At 56.5% G+C, this 19,540-nt stretch overlaps 5 protein-coding genes across 5 annotated transcripts; 3 read left to right on the plus strand and 2 right to left on the minus strand.

Moving 5' to 3' along the window:
• Positions 1–4,009: 4,009 nt before the first annotated feature.
• On the plus strand, positions 4,010–5,293 carry D7B24_008933 (uncharacterized protein; the record flags this gene model as incomplete). Its single annotated transcript, XM_028643013.1, has 2 exons — positions 4,010–4,219; positions 4,277–5,293. The coding sequence occupies 2 exons, from the start codon at positions 4,010–4,012 to the stop codon at positions 5,291–5,293; spliced, it is 1,227 nt and encodes a 408-aa protein (XP_028493313.1).
• A 2,986-nt stretch (positions 5,294–8,279) lies between these two features.
• On the minus strand, positions 8,280–10,339 carry D7B24_008934 (uncharacterized protein; the record flags this gene model as incomplete). The annotated part of the gene is made up of 2 exons (XM_028643014.1): positions 8,280–9,690; positions 9,759–10,339. The coding sequence occupies 2 exons, from the start codon at positions 10,337–10,339 to the stop codon at positions 8,280–8,282; spliced, it is 1,992 nt and encodes a 663-aa protein (XP_028493314.1).
• Positions 10,340–11,067: 728 nt separating this feature from the next.
• Positions 11,068–15,148, plus strand: D7B24_008935 (uncharacterized protein; the record flags this gene model as incomplete). Its single annotated transcript, XM_028643015.1, has 2 exons — positions 11,068–11,086; positions 11,139–15,148. 2 exons carry the CDS (start codon positions 11,068–11,070, stop codon positions 15,146–15,148), a joined length of 4,029 nt encoding a protein of 1,342 aa, XP_028493315.1.
• Positions 15,149–16,174: 1,026 nt separating this feature from the next.
• On the minus strand, positions 16,175–17,463 carry D7B24_008936 (uncharacterized protein; the record flags this gene model as incomplete). Its single annotated transcript, XM_028643016.1, has 4 exons — positions 16,175–16,180; positions 16,242–16,482; positions 16,855–17,288; positions 17,347–17,463. 4 exons carry the CDS (start codon positions 17,461–17,463, stop codon positions 16,175–16,177), a joined length of 798 nt encoding a protein of 265 aa, XP_028493316.1.
• A 679-nt stretch (positions 17,464–18,142) lies between these two features.
• ZBD1 (Alcohol dehydrogenase GroES-like domain-containing protein) lies at positions 18,143–19,249 on the plus strand (the record flags this gene model as incomplete). Its single annotated transcript, XM_028643017.1, has 1 exon — positions 18,143–19,249. One exon carries the CDS (start codon positions 18,143–18,145, stop codon positions 19,247–19,249), a length of 1,107 nt encoding a protein of 368 aa, XP_028493317.1.
• Between the last annotated feature and the right edge of the window lie 291 nt (positions 19,250–19,540).

The following is a 19,540-nucleotide window of genomic DNA, read 5'->3' on the forward strand; positions in this document are numbered from 1 at the left end:
TGGTAGAATCCTGGTCTCGCGTTTCTGACATAACACTCGGGTGACCGGCCTCCAGTTGCCTTGTCTATGAACTGCCCAAGTACCTGTATGCGCGTAATAGGGCATAGTCCGAGGCTGGGATGCTGGGGCAACCCCTGGGCTGACGAGAGCATGATGGCGATGCCGCTCATCAGCCCTGATGAGGCAGCGCAGACCGGTGTCCTTCTCAGGAATAGGACGGCCCGCCTGCATACTGCGTGCGGGGTATCGTGAAGCATTCATGGAAGACGGGAGGGGCTCATAGACAGTTGGATCGATGTATTTCAAGCGATCATCTGCTGGCTGTCGCTGCCGTGGAGCCTAGAGTTCGATGGGCTGTGAGACGTGACTGTTAGCCCTGACAGACGACCCAGTGCTGACGGTGATGGCCTCAGATGCGGATCATGAACAGGACTTGGAACGGGGGGGGGGGACGCCGGTCGCACGGCCGATCCGACTATATTGGAGTTTGACCAGCCTTCCGTGACGGTTGCAGGCTGGTTCTGGAAGGTCAATGGCATCTCATTGTACGTGTCAAGACGTGTCGCTTATGGACGTGTCACCTTCGCGCGCGAGTGGTGTTTTCGCGTCGAGACGCACCTGAAGAGGGGAACGGACGTTCGGCTGGGAAAGCAGAGACGAGACGAGACGAAATGGTGCATTGGGCTGTTCCTGCCCGGATCGAGATTCTCCACCTGCCCTGGTACCTGGGATGTTGGTCACAACGACTGGATAACATGCAACTAGCTGCGGCTTGCACCGAATGATATGTGGCTGAAGGTGCACACCATGTCTGCATGGCCCTGACTGCCCTGTCAGTGGCAGCCAGGCCTTCTGCTTTCTGTCACAGGAGAGGCTCAGGGGATGCACCTTCTGTAAATCAATTGCTGGCGAGAAGCCACTACGGCAAGCGACACACAGCCCCGCCGCGGGTGGGATATACAGCATCAACAATGGCAATATCCAGCGCCTAGGTACCTAAAGCCGCATCAATGCATTCATAACACCTTATCTCGTCGTTGACAAACATAACGACAACAAACAATAAACTATAGATTGGCGACCGCAAAACGACCCAAGTGCCACGGATTGACAATCATTCAGCGCGAAAACGATCTCGAAAGCCTCCTCACCATGTCGCAATCCGAAGCTGATCCCACACGCCATGTATAAAAAAAAGGGAATCATCAGCCACACGCTGGGAAGCATGGCACAACTCAGCGACCCGCTTGCACCTCTCCTCAGTTGCGACCTCTCCACCGAAGCCCGAAAGAGCCCACCGCCTGCGGATACGCCTGTTACCCATCGTCATAGCTGTTCGCGTGCGCTCCGCTCCATTGGCCCTCTTCCTAGCCCCGCGCCGACGCTGGAGTTGAAAGGGAGGACGAGCGAGAATCAATGAGTGGACAAGAACGAAACGTTGCTGCACATTTTCAAGCTCTGGAAAGCGATCACCAACAAGTTGAATGATCCTGGCCGAAGAGGAAGAGATCCCGAACGTAGTCCATGTCTCGACGCTCATTCGCTCCAGCAAACGTCTATCCCGTTCTGTGCCCTCAGCCCGTCCAGCAATCCCAGCTTCGCATCGGCCACACCTCTGCTCCATTCATCACCACCCCTGTAGGCCGAGAAACACGCCAGCAACCAACCCGGCTTTCGCACACGGACTGACTGCCCAGGCGTCTCCACGCAATTTACACTACCACGCATACGCCGCCCACTCGACGCTGACTTGACGGTTTGCGGCTGGGCTGGTCTGGTCGCCTCGTTGTCGGCATCTTCTAAGTTCTCGCGCTGATATTTCGCCCTGTTTTGCCGTCCGTGTCGGATCCTCCGAGGTGCAAAGATCGCGAGGGGTAAACATCATCTCAGAACATTTTCGACCTCCATCGTCAACATCTACGTCAGTGACTTGCATCAGACCTGAGCGCGAGGATCAGTCAGTCGGCCGACAGAGAGACACCCGGGAGTCCAGGACACCGACTCCCACCACGCCCCCCCCCCCCCCCCCCCCACCAACCACCCGTTACTTACGGTCCCCCCCTTTGCTGTGGGCGCCCGGCTGAGTGGCCTGCACAAATCGATGCGCGCCAGACCAGGTACCTCCGTCACCCACCACGCTTGGTACCCTCGCCCAGGTCTAGCAGGCATCACACGCTGAGCGCTTGCAGGCCAATCTGCAAGGAAAAAAGTGGGAAGGTTGCCCGGAAGAGCACAAGACCCTGGTCCTGGGCTGGGGATACCTGACCTCTCGTACACGCAAAGTACCAGGTCGTGCTTGTCCGCCCGCCAGGGCCAAAGCTGCACCATCCTGTCTTAAAACCATTCGTTAAAACACTTCTCTTCCAATCCTTCCCCGTCTCCTCAGCCTTCCTCCTACCCTTTAACCTACCCTCCTCCTCCTCCGCCATTCCCCCTTCCTCTCCCTCCCAGCTCCCTCATCCATTCATTCCCTCCAGAGCCTGCCCTTCCTGACTCTGACATCCACGAACCCACAGAGTCCTCCAATTCCTCTTGCAACCAGAGAATTGGCTCGAAAGAGGAAGCAGGTCACCACACTGGACGGCCGTCCCCTCACCACCACACAACCCCCTGAGGACCTTCAGCCCCCCGACCCGACATAAAGGATAAAGGACCACCCTCGAGTGTCTTCCGTGCGAGAATAGACATTGAATCTGAAAGAGACGAGTTGGCCATTTTTCTTGGGATTGCCGCTAGCTTTGTATCCTGTTCAACCAACCGACACTCGCCAACCTCTCCCCCCTCGACCCACTCCGGCTTCGACCCCCTCCTGAATTCCTCAGCCCGTGAAAGAGGAAGTCGATCCGACTCATTCTCCGAACCGCCGTGGCTCCGATCCTCCCTTCCGTGCCCGCTTCTTGACGCCGACTCGCCGTCCCGCCGTCATTCCTCTCAGGCGCCCACTCACCAACCCTCCCGAGATTTGGAACTGCCTCCAGGCTAGCCCTGCTGCAGCTCACTAAACTCCTGTCGTCGGACATCGTCAAGCTGCCAACCGTGCAGCACGAGTCCTCTGAAGAACCACTAGATTTCGATATTTGGTCATCTGTCCGGGTTGCTTTGCGGAAAGATACCATACATGCCGAGATCTTTGTGACACCTTCAGGTGTAACCCCTCTTCGCCCCTTCGGGTGTAGACAGTGAAAGGTATGTTGGTAAAATGACATGAACCTACAAACCCGCTCAGACTAGGCCGTGTTCTAAACTCTTCATTGCCCTCCACAGCGACGTGCCGATTGCTCCTTGCGGACCATTCAGCGCTCTTCCATAGTCTTGCTCGACTATTGTCTGCAGGTTGTTCGTGGGACACGTTAACTCGTAGCTCCTACCCACTAGCCTCAGGATTGTCTCATTTCCCTGTGTCTTGTCTTTCTAGACTATCTTCACCGTGGCGGTATGTTCTTCCCTGTCCCTACCTCCCCTTTCACCCTTCCAATCCAACCTTTTCCCCCTGGGGTTATGAATACCTACTACACAACCCACCCATCTCCCCTCGTGCCTGTCTCGTCTCCACACTACCCCATCGTCGAATCAGAGGCACGACGCCGGCATTCAATATCCCCCCTGGATCGGCCCAACTCCCATGTCTCGTCCGCCCTCACGTGTCTTCGAGATTCCTAGAGCTGACTTGATGTCTGTCTAGAGCCCCTTGGTCCACCACTTCTTTAAACGGCCTGTTTCCCGGCCACTTCAGTCATTTCTTGCCCCCAAGTCGATTCTGCACCGCGGCCACCCCAGCCACAGCCACTCTTTCCCGGACATCGACTCAACACCCTCCTTCTAATACTAATATTCTAATCGCTCGGTTGGAGGATATTCTTATCGACACTCCCTTGTCTCCACCGCATCTTCACTCTCTAAAACTCTCTGCCTTCCTGCCTTCGACCTCAAAAGCTTCCTGGAGAACTTGACGAGTCCACCCTTTGACCTGAACAACAAACACCTCTTTGACCCAACCGCCTTGCCCAGCATGGCGTTCTATCATCAGGTACAGGCACAGCAGCCTGATGTTGCCTTTTTCACCGAGATGATGGACGAGCCTCAGCGTCCTCGCATGGGAACCAGAGACGCCGCCAAGATGATCGCAAGGCAACGACAAGAAATCATCGCCAACGAACTGTCTCGATTGGCAGGTGACGAGTACCTCGAAGATATCATGAAGCACATGAGGCACATGGAAGTCAGTGAACAGAAACGTCTTTACTCTTATTGTACCTGCCTCTAACATCATCGCCAGGACGAGACACTGCCCGATGCGAACCTGATTGACATGCAGCGCGAGATTCAGTGGTACATGAGGCCGTACCTCATCGACTTCCTCATCGAGGCCCATGCTGCCTTCGCCCTTCTCCCGGAAACTCTGTTCCTCACCGTCAACCTTCTCGACAGGTACTGTTCCAAGAGGGTCGTGTACAAGCAGCACTACCAGCTTGTAGGGTGCGCCGCGCTTCTCATTGCCGCCAAGTACGGGGACAAGAAGGATCGCGTCCCGCAGATTCACGAGCTCAACAACATGTGTTGCGGACTCTACGACGCTGGCATGTTCACTCAGATGGAGATGCATGTGCTCAACACGTTGGAATGGACGATTGGTCACCCAACCGTGGACTTCTTCTCGCAGCTAATTGTGGCAGAGGAGCATGACAGGGTCGAGGTTGAACACATGGCCGCATACATTTGCGAGATTGCCTTGTACCACCGCGATTTCGTTTCATCAAAGCCCTCGGTCATGGCGCGCTCATCACTAGCTCTAGCCCGCGCCATCCTGGGTGAGCCCGAGGTCAACGACGGCGAGTGGGATCACGTCGACAACATCACGTTGCTGACTCTCTCTCAACACCTTCACCAGCCCTCCGTCGCCCTGTCCAGAAAATTCTCCGCGCCTCACTTCTCCGGAGTAGCTAAGAAGCTGGCGTCGTTCATGGCTCACCAGGCCAACATGGCTCGCGCCCAAGCCCAAGCAGGCCCGCCTTCTCCTCCTTCGGACCACGCTACTAAGCATGCCGACATCTACAGTACTCCGCAGAAGGGCCACGGCGCCGTCCAAGGCATGGCCGATGGCTACATGACCCCTCCCATCACACCCGACGGGCACGCTTTCGTCAACGCTCCGAAGGATACGTATCCAATGCCGCCACGGTGCCCGGTTACCCCCACACCGCAACCTCAACATTCTGCGTATGTGTCACAACACATGATGCAACAGCACTACGCGGCGTATATGCATCACGACACAACGGGGCAGATGGTCTAGGAAGCGAGGGATGGGTGTGCCTCCCTAGGCTTGCCCAGGCAATTTACCCCTTGCACGGGGTCCACAACAATTTTTTTCAACTTGTCCACGGCGCGTGACATGGCCTGCTCAGCAAGGCACAGAAGAGGCAGAGCAGCGGAGGAAGGAAACAAAATGTTCTCGCATTGAAGCATACAGAATGGGCTTCCCTCACAACTCATCAGCACGGAATTTTGGCATTCAGCGACTTGATTTTTGCACAAAACAAACGACTCGACTTTTCGACTCGACAGCGGTGAACCATCAAAAAAAAAAGACCCAGGATCAGCAAATACCCCTTTTTCTTCGCACGCAACAACGGCTTTTCGAATGCAGCGGCAGGCCACCTCATACTGGTGGCGATTCGCGGTCGAGGAACCCGACCTCGCGATCAGCTGTTGTAGAACCGGATTCAACGGCTGAATCCGGCAAGCCTCTTTTTCTCTTCTTGCACAAACAACACGCGGAAACCGACATGGACAACGGTTCAGACTGTAGGATCAGCGCACACGGTCCAGTGGAGGGAGCCTCGGTGAGAATCAGGGACGGGCAGGAGCGACAGCCGCAGACGGCATGTCAAGCTGTTACCAGGGGGAAGGAAGCGCATGGCTGGTTCAAGGACGCCGGCCAGTGGTGGCAACACTATCTGGCCACTAATATCTTGGAGGACCGGCCACTTGAACATATGGGAAGGATATTGGCCACGGCTCGTCTGCTGGGATATGGCAGGGAGCCTGCGGGCTGCAGGAGGCGCCATTCATGTCCTCACACAAAAGCGAACAACTTTTGCTCGAGAACGGACGGATATGAGAGAGCGGGCTCACAGTTGAGCTCTACGCTGCCAATGCAGGTCATCAATGAATCCAGACCAATTACTTCCGTCAGAACTGCTCCCCGTCTGGGCAGCTGGTACAAAGGCGCCAAGCCAAAAAATCAGTAAAATTCCTCCAAACATGGACTACCAAGTGACTTGTGAAGACGTTCCGCCTGGCATCGATTTAGTGACACCCCCTGCCTTCCCTTTCCCCCCTCCCTTTCCTTCCCCTTGTATGTGGCTAGCGTCCACCCATCCCTTCTTTGGCCCAGGCATGTCTCGGGCCCCAAGGAAGACTTGGGCATTTATTACAACAACCTGCGGCGTTTGAGTTTGGCAAAAATCGTACAACGATGGGGCAGTCACAGTTCATGGCTCGCCATCAATCGCGCGACCGGCAGTCACTTGTTGGACTCGAGAGAGCCAGCTGGGCGGCCATGGGGCCAAGGTCGAGACCAGTCATGGTGTCAAAGCTCGCCAAAAGGGGGGGGGTGTTGCTGGCCTCGTCAAGGGCAGGGCTGGAGCGAGATTGATCTTCACGAAAGCACCCCACGCGAGCGGTGCCACGTCAGAGGACACACAGGGTGGTGGGTGGTAGTGGTGGTCGCGTCCGCCGCGTCCCAGAAAGAAGCTGTGTTGGATAAGAGGCAAGGCCAGACTGACTGTGGCTGGCTGGCCGGCCGGGTGGCTGCGGGACCCGCGCGCTCTCTTCTTCAGGCGAGGGTCTATGCCTGTCTGGCTCCTCTCTTTTCCCCTCCCTCCCTCCCTCTCTTTCTCTCTCTTGCGCTCTTATGCGCGGGGTCTAGAAGAAGAATAGGGCGGCATGACATCCGAGGCGAAGGGATCTATCTTGTTCCCGCGTGGGTGAGAGATTGAGGAGGCTCGGCTGGGCCGCCACCTGCGTTCGGGCGGGCAGGGGACACCTGGTGGCGCTCGCTGCTGTGCTAGGCTACCTGTGCTGTATGCCATATGCCATGCTACCTACCTATACGGCGCCATGGCTTCGAGTGGCCTCAGTGGACTTGGTAGGGCCCGGGCGCTCAGATATGGGATTTGCAGTGGAACGAGGCGAGGGTTGTTGTCATGCAGGGTGAAATGAGGTGTGGTCGGACGAAGAGGAAAAAAGGTTGAGGATTCGGCTGGTTTGGTTGGTCTGCAGAGGCTCATTGGGGGTGCGCGGGGGCAGAGTTGCACGACAGACTGATAGGAGGGCACGCAGGTCTTGAATGCACATGCGAGCTGGCGCCATCTGCCATGATGAAATGGGCTTGGTGGCTCACGCGAATTCTACCAAGGGATGTCGGATGTCATGGTGGCTCTTCAGGGTCTGGGATTAGTGTGTCGTGCTATCGCCAGGTAGTGGGATGTAGGGAGGGAAGGAGGCAAGGAGGCTAGGGAAGGGACCAATGTCGATTGCGCTCTCTTACCCCTTTTTTCTGGAATGGGGGTTGTACTTGCTTGCCTTTGGGGGGGCAAGGGGAGGCAAGAGAGAATGACATAAGCTCACTTGCCATTCAGGGGAGTGGAGCAGTGGGGAGTGGAGAGTGGAGAGGGCCATTCCTGGCTGGTGACCTCGCTGACACTGCATTGACTTGTCAACCTCTCTCTTCCCCCTTATCACCTGTCACCTGGATGCATCAATACCCACTTGGGCAACGGCGCGCCATCAGCACATGCTGGGGGGAGAGAGGTAAAATGACATGAGATGAACTGCCCTGCCTTTTTCTTCTTTTCTGCCGCTTCTCGAGCCTCTTCGGGATGTCCCTGCCCGGCCCCGCTCTGCATAGCGTTTGGCAGGTGTCTCGTGGCATGGCATGATGATGGCTGACCGGGATTGCCAGGTTATGCGACCTCTACAAGCCGACGGCATAACCCTGCCCCGGGTGCACGCCCTGCCTGCGATCCAGCACACGGCACGCAGCGTGCGTCCGCAAGGCTGCGGTATGCGTCGGACATTTGCTCCTGCCTTGTGCTCGGTATCGGGGTCCGCTGGCATGTGGAGAGAGCCTCCGTCCATCCGGAACGACGGGAATGGAGGCCTGCGGCTGTCCGACGCTCATCTTCCATGACAGCATCATGATGCTCGGGTCCACCATTCTGATTGGGAAGTCGTGCTCATTGCTGAGGATCCATCATCACCATCTTGATCTTCTTCTAATGCTGTCTCGGTTCCATCTCGACTGCCGGCCTTGTGCTACCGTCCCGGTCGACGATCACTGTACGACTCCGTCCATGCCAGCCGTCCTGCTCGACATCGGTCAACCGGACGACCCGCTCGCCTTTCTCGTCCATCACATCATGCGCTATACGCACCAAGGTGGGATTGCCGCCGTTGTCTTGCTCCAATTGATGCCAGTCCATTCTCGGATGGCCTGGGTCGAAGACCTCTGTCGAGCCTGCCTCCCAACGCATCTGGCCCGGCATGCGCTGCGCCCCGAGAACGTCTCGACGGTCTTCGCCCAGCCAGATGGCACCGAGGCCAGGTGTGGACTGCATGTAACATGTCTTCAGGGGTAGAAGGCCTGACAGGCGAAGCGAGCTTTTTCCTTCGGCCTTCTCCGTGATGCTAATGACACGATCATCCATTGACATGCCGTTCGACGGCGGTACTTGGTCGCCGCTGGCGACCATGATCTGGGCCACTGGCAGTATCCCTCCCAAGCTCGGGTGGGCTTGTGGCCACACCGGCTCATTTTCGTCGACGAGCGACTGGCAACTGCGCGTGTCGCAGACACTGACATGGAGCTCGTACACGGATGTTTGCCTTGAGCCGTTCGCTGTCACAATACGCATCGTGGAGGAGGCGGCATACGTGGCCGGTTTGATGCCCAGCGCGGCAAAGTCTTCCTTGTACAGCATGGGCAGAGTTGCGCCCGTGTCGAGGAGCATGCGGTAGTATAGTCGCACAGCCTTCGACTGTGTCGTTGAATGTTCTTCGGCTGGTGCAGGTGGCTTGAGATCAAATATCTTGAGCGGCGGTTTTTTCACACGTCCCAGCAAGTCCTTGTGCTTCTTGTGAGCTTGAAAGCTCCTTTTCGTCTTTGGCTTCGATTTTGCACTCAACACTGCTGCTAGGATGCCATCCTCCCATTTCGTCTTGAGCTTGGTTTTGATGTCCTCCGCCTCCTTGGCCTTGCGGTAGTTGATGTCGTTGATGCGCTTGAAACCCATTGTGACGGAATACTCGCCCATGCCGAACGCATTGTCAGTTTCCATAGCCCACGTACCCTTCAGAGCGTTTATACTGCCGGCACCCGCTAGGGACGAGCCGCTATTGAGGGGCGGCTCGAACCAGAGCCAGCCGGTGCCATGTTCGGCAGCATATCTATCGAGGCGCTCTGCTCGGTTGTGTGTGAAGGACTCGTAGGAGGGCGCAAAGTCGACAAGGTTGCCGGCGTATATCAAAGCAAAGTAGTCTGATGGTCGAATAGAACCCTCACGATAGCATTGGATGGCAGCCCGCATATTGACGATCTCGCCCTCACACTCGCTGAGTCGTAGTGCGTTTAAGAGGACCTCGATGCGCTCAGCTATTACTCTGTTGCGGAAGACCTCGGTTTCGGACCTGACCCATCAAGTCAGTACTCGTCCAAACGTCGTCGGCCTAGCTTGACCTGGAAGATGTTGACATACAGGCTTATTTCAATGTATTCACGGTCGTCAATAGCCTCGATCGCGTTCCTGTCCCTCCTCGCCTGCATAAGCTGCTCTGCGATATCTTGCACAGCCTCCTCGCCGTGCTGTACAAGGTTCTCCTGGTAGATCCGCTCCCATTGCTGCACGAGCGCGTCGGCTGCCTCGAGGGCGCTGAGGTCTCGACCGAGCGGTGCGCCAATGATGTTGGTCGGCCTGGGTGAGATTAAGTCCCTGTGGTTTTGGATTCTAGGAAAGGTCTGAGGTTGCGGGTCCTCCACGCTGTCCGGCGATGGCGGCCGGTAGCTTGTTGCTCTGGCGTGGTTGATCTCAAAGTCAATGGCTGCTTGTAGTGCAGCATCCTGGTCCGCAAGAACTTCCCTAGACGTCTCTGTATGTTGGCTCCCATGGGTTTGCGTTGGAGAGACTTCTGCCACAGGTGCAGACTGTTGCACACTTTCGCTGCCACCATCCGAGTGGTAGTCTGGCCCAGCACCCCTAGCGTTGGGACCGTCATTGTCACCGGCCCAATTTAACATGACGTCTGCAGTCAATCGATTCTTGTTGGCTTTCGAGTGCATCGACAGTTTTTTCGAAATTCAAATGGGACTCTCCGTCATCTTGTCTTTCGAGTTATCGTGCAGGACGGGCGTCGGCATCGCAGCCAAAACACCCATAGACTCCTTCTGCGAAGATATTTGACACGCGTGATGATGCTTCATACCGTCGCCCTTTGTTGTGCAACACTTGGCATTTTTTGCTCACCCAATGCGGCGCATGGCTCATCGCAGCTCTGTCGTGTGGTTTATCTTGTGCCTTTGTTCTGCCAAAGAGGTGTGCTTCTGCGGCGTCTAGCCACTCCTTTGTCCGCATTGTAGGACCTCTCGCCGCCATCTGCATTGAGAAGACATTGAGAATATTCTTTGATAGGGAATTCAGTCCCTGGAATGAAGGCTGTGTCTTTATCCTCTGCTCTTTGTTAGTTGCTTGGATAGGAGCTCCTTTTCAAAATGAGGGCATCTTCCTCTTCGTGTATCAGAAGCTTGCCCTTCCATGTTTGCCTGACACCATTCTTTGGCCTTGTAGCTTCCTCCAATTCGATCCGAAATGTGTATTTGCGCCGAACTTCTTGACCTTCCAACTTGAATATCTGCTGCTGTTTTTCCCCCCTAGGTGACGGTCTTTTGGTGGCAGCCAGCTGGAGTAGGATATCACCAAACTCCTCCCTAGAGGTTCTCGATCGAGACGACCTACGCAAGGATACAGCAGCCACGACGTTTGCAAGTGCAATACAAAGCACACGGTGACCATGGCGGCACCAGAGATGGGTACGTACACATCCAGGACAGAGCTGCTGCATAGATAGTTAATATCGAACAGCCGACATGGCCCTGCTGCTCACCAGATACCACGACAAGTTCCCAGCCGATTTCCAAGCCGAGCTGGCAGGCCTCATCGAGAGCGCCGACCACTACGACCTCTTCAAACGCATCGAAGACCTCATCGCCGCGCACAAGCTCGACCACCTGCTCTCCCGCGAGGACAACCTCCGGCGCGCCCTCTGCGAGCTCTACGGCGCGCGCCACCCCTGGCTCGCCACGGCCGACCTCGGCGCCGCCGCCTGGCAGCGCGAGCAGGAACGCGCGCTCGCCGCGTTCCGGGAGCGCGCCGCGCGGGACAGGGCGGCCGGCGTGTCGCGCGACATGGCGCAGTACGAGCACGAACTGAGCCTGGCCAGGGCGCACGTCGCCAAGTTTGGCATCCAGCTGCCCGGCCCCGCTCCCGGGCCGGCGTCGGATGTGCCGCTGGCGCCGAGCATGGGCGGGGTGCCGCCGCGGCAGCCGTTCACGGCGGGTTGGACCTTTCGCGAGGCGCCTGCGGCGGAGGGGATCTCTTTTGATCCTAAAGCGACTTGCGAGCAGTTCTTGCCGCAATCGCCTGTCGTGGTGGAGCTGTCGGACAGCGACGAGGACGGAGACGATGATGAGCCGACGACGGAAGACGGAGATGTACTGATGCGTGACGTCGGTCAAGAGGCACCGGAACGAGAGCCTGCTCCGGGGGATGCCGTCTCGGCCATGATATCTAGCCTCGGTGGCGACGGGACCACAGAAACAACGACAAAAACGACAACAAAACGCCCTGATGAAGTAATAGTAGTTGGCGATTCGCGGATTCGTCTGACTCCCGAAACGAGAAAATGGAATGCGCCGGAACTCAAAGGTCACATTGAGAACTTGCTCAGGAAGAGGGGCAACACGTCGCAGGTTGTTACTTTGGCGGAGGTTCAGAAGATGCTAGACACCTCAGCAAAGATCCAGGACAAACCCGTTCCTAAAACCCCACAGGGCAGACATGTGCAGGAGGAAGATGAAATAACGCCGCCACAGGCCGACACCGAGACGACCATCCAAATACCCACGCCTGAAACGAGCCTTGACAGCGACGTAAAGACCGAGCTGCGGCGGAAAGCCCTCGATGCACACAGCCTAAAGCATGGGGTTCAGCAGAGTGAAACGACTGGGAGGGAAACATCCATTATACCAGCAGGAAGTCGTGACTATTATGATGAGAACTGGCTCAAAAACTGGCTCATCCACAACGACATGGCGACCCCTGATGACCTGAAGATGTTTTCGTATGGCGGTTGGCGCATCCATTCACCCAAGATCACGCTCATTCGCATAAAAAACTTTCTGGCCGATGAGGATCTCGATCGCACTCTACTTTGGACGAGCCAACGTGGTGAGATCCTCCTCTACCTGCAACATCTCCAGGAGAACGTATACGATGGGCAGGACTGGGGATACGACCTGAACGAGGTCATCAGCATGCTCCAGACGCATTGGGTGTACGAGCAGCACCACTACGACGAGCCGGAGCTCATCCTCAGCTTTGAACCGGTTGAACACCCCAAACGGCTGCGGGCACCCCCCAACGCACCCATCATCATCATTACTGATAGTGAGGAGCAAACTGAACCGCTTAAGCCGCGATACTTGCAGCACCGCGTCCCTGAATCGGTCCATGATGTGGACTTCCAGATCCCCGGCCCCCTGCTGCGCACCCGTTTTCTGACCTGGTTCCGAGAGGACCTGACGCGCCTGTGGCACTTTGATGACCCGGAGAGGCCCCTTATCGGTGGCATCGGCTCGGGCGCTCGCGGAGACAGCATGTTCGAGTATGGCTACAACCCAGACTTCAACTCGGCCGAGGTGGCCGACGACCGGTTCGTCAAGTGCATGTCCCTGGGCACTTCTGAGACAGCCCGCACCCTTCGCGAGGAGTCCAACTTCTACCTAGCCCACAAGGACTTCATCGTGGGCAAAGAGGGAGCCCTGTGGCCAACAGGCCATGCCGTGCGGCGCTTTGCCGACTTTCGCGGCGCCAAGAGGGCGGCGCTGCAGCAGTGCATCGAGCACTTTGGGATCGTCGACGGCGACGTCGATGCCGCGGACGCCGGCGCGGAGCACTTCCGCAAGCTCGTCCTGCCTACGCCCTGGCGCGAGAAGGAGCGCATCCGGGCCGAGGCGCAAAAGATCATCGTCTTCCCGCCGCTGGCGCTCAAGGAGCCGCCGGCCGGGGAGAAGATTGACCCCTTTGGGTTCGTGTACTGGCATGATCAGATGCTGCGGAACCACGATGAGCGCGCGCGCAACGTCATACCGAGCATGCAACAGGGCCACGCCAAACGCTTCGCTGCCGACAAGCTCTCAGTCTTACCGAGCTGGAACTTCATGGGTCCGTTCAACCCGACCCTCGTGCCACGTCACATCGACATCAAGCACGCACAGGCCACGCGTTTCCGCAACATGATCACACAGGTTGAGATCGCCAACCGCAGGGCGCCACGAAAGCTGCTCGATGATATACTCGAGAATTTTCGCCTCGGCTGTGAGGTTGGAAAGCCGGCGCAGGATGTCTTAGACGAGCTCGATCGGCAGAAGAAAGACCTGCCGACTGGCGAAGAATATCGTCCCATCTCGCCCGATGACCATCACTGGATGAGATTTATCGTGGGGCCATCAACAAATGACCTGCTGATGGAGGAGATCGAGGACAACTTCGAGGACTGGCGATTTGAGCTCTTCAACGAGCGACTGCAGATACTGCTCAACGACCCCTACAAAGACGCACTGCTCGCAAGGGCGGGCCAGCACAGGACGTCGGAGCAGATATGCCATGAGATTAACGGCTTTGCGGCCACCAATCCGCTGCAGGAGGCGCTGTATTCGAAAGAAGAGGCGGAAGAATACTGCGACTATTTGGTCTCGACAGGTCGACTCTCTCAGTCACGCAGCGGCAAGGGCAAGTCGATCCTCTTCGGCCGCCCCGAGCTGCCTTATCATCCGGAGCTCCGCATTAACTTTTACGTGCCCCCTATTCATGTCAATCCTCTCTTCCCGTCGCGGCCAGAACAGGAGCTGCCGGCGCCAGAGGCACCCCTCCTCGACTGGAAGGCCGCTCTCGTCGCTGCTCTACCGCTGATCGCCTCGTTTATTGATGCGTCTGGCCCATCACACGAGGAACGCGTCGCTCTGGCTTACCGCACCCTCGCCTACCGTCTCGGCCGCTGGACCGTAATCTTAGAGAATGAGGTCGAGGCGGCATATGCAGAACTCAAGGCTCAAGGTGCAGACCAGGGTTTCAGCATCCCGGTGGACAGGTATCGCGTCCAGATCGACGACCTTCACGGTATTTGGCGCCAGGAGGTCACGTCACAGCTTGATGAAGTCGGCGCCGTCAGCTACGCTAGCGTTGCGAGGGCGGCAGATCCCGGGGCGGCGCACGACTGGCAAGACTGGGCAAGTGGCACGTGGCATCCCGAAGCCATCGAGGCTGTCCGCACAGGGCTGATCAAGGAGCTCTCGGAGGGAGACAACATGCTCTGGCCTGTGAGGCCGCGGTGGGAAGGGGAGCCTGGCAAGGAGACGATGACGCTGGCGAGGGAGGATATCTGGGACTTTGGCCGTGAGGGCGTCAGAGGCAGGAACAAACAGAAGAAGCAGTTCTTCAGCCTTGACAAGTGGCCGCTGCACCTTCAAAGCGAGGCGACGCAGAGGAAGAATCGCGCATCAGGGCCCAGCCCCTCGCCGCCGCCGCATGACGAGAACGACATGGGCAAGGGAAAAGGAGAAGAGAGTACGACACGGGGAGTGAAGGCGAGCGTAACTCTAGAAAATGAGACGGCTGTCCAAACGGGGGTTCAAGATACAGAACCAGCCGTAGTCGATACTTCAGAGGATGGGCTTGGACTGGAACTACACTTAACGGCCGATCCCAAGCGGCAGTTTGTCGCCGACGTGTCTGGCTACCGCAAGGGTGACACGCCACGGCAAAAGGCAGCAGTCGACGAAGCTATATTGGACGAGATGAGAGAAGGCATGTGATCCCCTCCCTATCTGTCCCCCCCACCCCTTTTTCTTTCTCTAGGCACGACACTATCTTCTCCGCCTGAGATAGCGTCTCCACACTCCGCCACATCATTCATGAACAGTCAATATGGGATCAGCACTAACAGTTGCAGTCTTTGGTAATTCACCGAGCGAGATCACCCCTCGCCGCCGTCGCTGGTGGAAGATCTGGGGCAATGATTCCGAGGAGGAGTCCAGCGAGCCGGTTCGGGATCCAGCCAAGTCCATTTTCGGGTTTCCAGCCCTCCAGTCTGATCAGATACCTAGGAGCGTTCCTAAAGTGAAGCGGGACGATGTGAGACCCCAAAGACGCCCAAGACGGCCCCGTGGTTGATCATCTCAACGTTCACAGGAAGCCAAACGTAAATTCCTAGGCTCGTGAGCGGGAACGCAAACAAAGAAACGGGTATTCCGATTTGTATTTAGACTCGTTTTCTGCATTCACATAATAGTCATCCCAGGGCGTGTTGAATATTTACGTAGTCCCCATCGCCTGCCCGGCTTCCAGTTTAGTGAGATATGATGCGAGTGGGAACGTAGGCCTCGTTCGAGATAAGTTGAATGCATACCAAGATCTCGCGTGTATCTGTTACTGGTCATGCCTATGACATGACTTGACTGAGACGCCTCCCAAGAGAGGAGAGCGCCATCACTCGCAAATTCCAAAAGCAGCCTGGCAGCCTTGCCCACAGTACTCGGTCGTACTGCCGCAATACCCGTACTGACTACAACACAAATGCTCTCCGTAACCTCGGCACGTCGCTTTGCCTGCGCCGCAGCTGCCGTCGGAACTGATTGGCAGACCCTGTCCATCGGCGGAAGGTGAGATAGCGGCTGGCTGCGTGCCGCAGTGGCCAAACAATCCCTGGCAGCCGCTTCCACAGTGAGCTTCTGTGAGACCGCAGTAGTTGTACTGGCTACAGCATTCGCCGCCGGAGCAGACACCCTTGCTCGGGCCGCAATTTGGAGCCTCGCCGACTGGAGTTGCTGACGGGCTGGGGTCTACAGCTTGAGTCTGACGCAAAAGCATTAGCCTGTCTTGTGAAGAAGCATTTTATTGTTGACCTACCTTGCAACCCCCAGGATAGTTTCCGATGGCGACTAGGTGCTTCTTGAGGAAAGCGTGATAGGTGTATCCACGTTGGCGGTTGTTCTCCGAGTAAGTGGCTTCCCAGACCGCCATGCCACCAAACTTTGATCGGCAGTAAAACGAGTTTATGAGGTTGCTAGCTTCATAAGGCGAAATGTAGTTTTCTAGGTTTGCCGCTTCAGGGCTGCCGGGAAGTGTAATGTAGATGGTCGCACCCTTGCTTGGCGTGTCAGAAAGCCACGATGTCTAGTCGTCGAATGTGAAGCCCGCAATGTTGGAGGGCATGCCCGGAATGAGATTGACATTGGCCTTGGCCCAACTTGCCTCAGAACAGTGTGGCGTATTGTAGAATTGGATAAAGATCATGTCAAATGCGGCAGCAGAAATCATTAAGGCCATGTTGGCGTCTGGTACTATGCACTGCGGAGATGCGGTAAGAAAGTATCGTTTCGTGGCCATGGGGAAGTAGCTGCGAAGGCGAGTTGCCAATCTTTTATATCCGACTGAATTATCTACGATCGTGTTAATCCCACGCGATTGAATGGTGCAGGCTCAGCCACCTTCAGATGGGTGCTCAATATCCATGTCGAACCCGTCAACCTCGACGGCTTGGTCCTTGAAGTCGAGCGGGCGGGGAACGCCTTGTGCCACCAGGGTCTCATTACGCGGACCAAACATGACCCAGAGCTGATCGGCCAGTAGATCAGCTTCTTGTATGCCGGTAAGTTGGTAGGAAAGCATGCCCCCGCCAACAGAGAGTATTATCTTCTTCCCATATGTCTGTTGACAGACGGGAATCTGTGCATTGATGGCAGGGCAGTTGGCTTGTAAGGCATCACGGCGCGGCTCGTTTACACCATGGAAGCCTGGACCGGGAAAGACGGCACGACCGCATTGATTACCGAAGTTGATGCCCAGGAAACCGTTGGCTTGCGCCGGGAAGAGATGTACAAAGGAAAGGATAATGACGTCGACGTGGGACTGCTGGCAGTAATGGAGCAGGTCCAGTTGATTGGGACCTTGGCCCTGGAATATCATAAGCGTCAGGAGAAACGTGTGACAAGTATTCAACAATCAAACAAACCCAATAGAGAACGACATTATTCTTGGATTCGGCGCAAAACTTGGCGAGGCAGCCCGACAACAGGAGGCTGATGATGGCCACGCGTTGGATGGTCGACAGAAGACTGCAGAGCTGCATCATCAAGAGGGTCACACTCGATTATCTTCAAGCGAGCGTCGAAAAGAATGGAAAGGATCACAGAACTTGGGTTGCGTTCTCTGGTGGTGACAAGGCTTTGCAAGAGGTCACGCCTTACTGTTGTGACAAAGCCATAACAGCCAACGCCCAGCCCGCTTCAAATTGGCAAGAGCTATGGAGTTCAGGCAGGCAGCTGCGGGTTGCGAAATTCACCGGCACTTGCGATCAAAGGCAACTTCCTTGTCCTTCTGGGAGGCAGGCGCAGGCGCAGGCGCGACGCAATGTGTGTGCCTGCCTGTTTCTGCCTGGAGCAGCACCCTTCCTGCAGCCCAAGTCCCATCAACTACGTTTCAGCGCCTTTGCGGCACAGACAAAGACCAACAACACAACGCCAAGTCGAACTGACGGCCTATTCGTGAAGGTGCCCTCCATCAAAGTCCGCACTATCGTCCAACTCCGCAGCCAACTGCCAGACGGAACAATTTCAGGCCGATACATTGGAAGGCAGGCAATGGGCCGTGGTCCTACAGTCTTGGGAGCATACGACGACGTATGCCTGGCTGATTGTAACAGGACTTAAGATCATCGACTCACAGGGCAGATAATATCGATGAGCGATCGGCCTACTACAACAGCAAAGCCATTCAACATCATCACTCACCACTACGACTGATCAAACATGGCCGACATCCCCACGACGAAGCGAGCTCTCGTGGCGCCCCGATTCTGTGGCCCGCGTGACTTTGAGATTGTCGATAGACCTCTGCCGGCCATGACCAGGCCAGGTCATGTTCTCATCCGCGTGCATGCTTGCGCTCTCATGGCGGGCGACTGTGTCCGAGCCCGCGGCACTCCAATCATTCGTCTTAAAGTTGACTTCCCCATGGAGCTCGGCGGCGAAGGCGCAGGCATTATCGTCGCCATCGGCTCCGGGGTCAAGAGTTTCAAGGTTGGCGACGCCGTATACGGCACGTCAATCACACGACCCCTCCTTGAAGATGCCAGCTCGGGTTTCTGTTCCGAATACACCGTCGTAGAGGAGCGGATGCTACTTCTCAAGCCTACGAATTTGAGCTTTGAGGACGCTGCCTCTCTACCGGGGTATGCTGTGACCGTTTACCAAGCCATCACGCGAGGGCTGGCCATGGCTGGTGTCGACAGCCTCGAGGGTAAGACGGTCTTCATACCCGCAGCGCTTAGCGGCTTGGGCGGCATCGCCATTCAGATGGCGAAGAATGTCTTTGGCGCCGGCAAAATCATATCCACTGTGTCAACAGGCAAGATGCCGCTCGTGGAGAAGTTCTTACCTGGCCTCGTTGATCAGCTCGTCGACTACCAGACAGAGGACGTCTCCAAAGTTGTGCCCAGGCACAGCGTTGATTTCATGTTCAATCCGCAAATGACGACCTTGAACGCTGGCATCCCATTGTTGCACCCTCAAACCGGGGTCCTGGTGTCTCTGGCTGGTATCCCCACGTCCAAGCTGGCTAAATTGATGCTCGGTCCCAAGATGGTACCATTCTGGTTGGGCTGGATCTTCGATCTGGGCCAGTACTGGTATTCCTTCTGGTTGCGCGGCACGAAAATTCAATATGAGTTCGTCTCTGGTGACCCCGGAGACAGGGAGGCCCTCGAGAAGACTGGCGAGATGATTGCAATGGGCAAGATCAGGGCCATCATACGCACTGTCAATCTTTCGGATACTGAGGGTGTGCGGGCCGAATGCGAGGAAGTGGCGGCTATCAAGGGAGGATTTGGAAGACTGGTCGTCCGAGTCGTCGAGTGACAGTCGCAGCGGCAAACCTTCAACAACAGACAATTGCATTTCACTATTATGGACAGTAGACTGAGATAAAAGCCACAATGGCGCGCGCTGCTGTCTTGCCGTGAGGTGTGCTCGAGTGACTCTGGGGTGACCGTGGCTGTAGGTGGGGCAACGCGACTCCTACGCGTCCCCTAAAGTGCTTGAACCTGTCACGCTCAACTCGACGCGTCCCGCTGCCAGCCACCGTCCACCCCGTCACATACAAATCGGTGGCCTTTCCCATCTTCCCTGGGTCAAGCCTTGCTATTACTT

This window comes from Verticillium nonalfalfae, assembly GCF_003724135.2.
Source record: "Verticillium nonalfalfae strain VnAa140/NRRL 66861 chromosome Unknown scaffold_84, whole genome shotgun sequence".
In the NCBI taxonomy this organism is placed as follows: domain Eukaryota; kingdom Fungi; phylum Ascomycota; class Sordariomycetes; order Glomerellales; family Plectosphaerellaceae; genus Verticillium; species Verticillium nonalfalfae.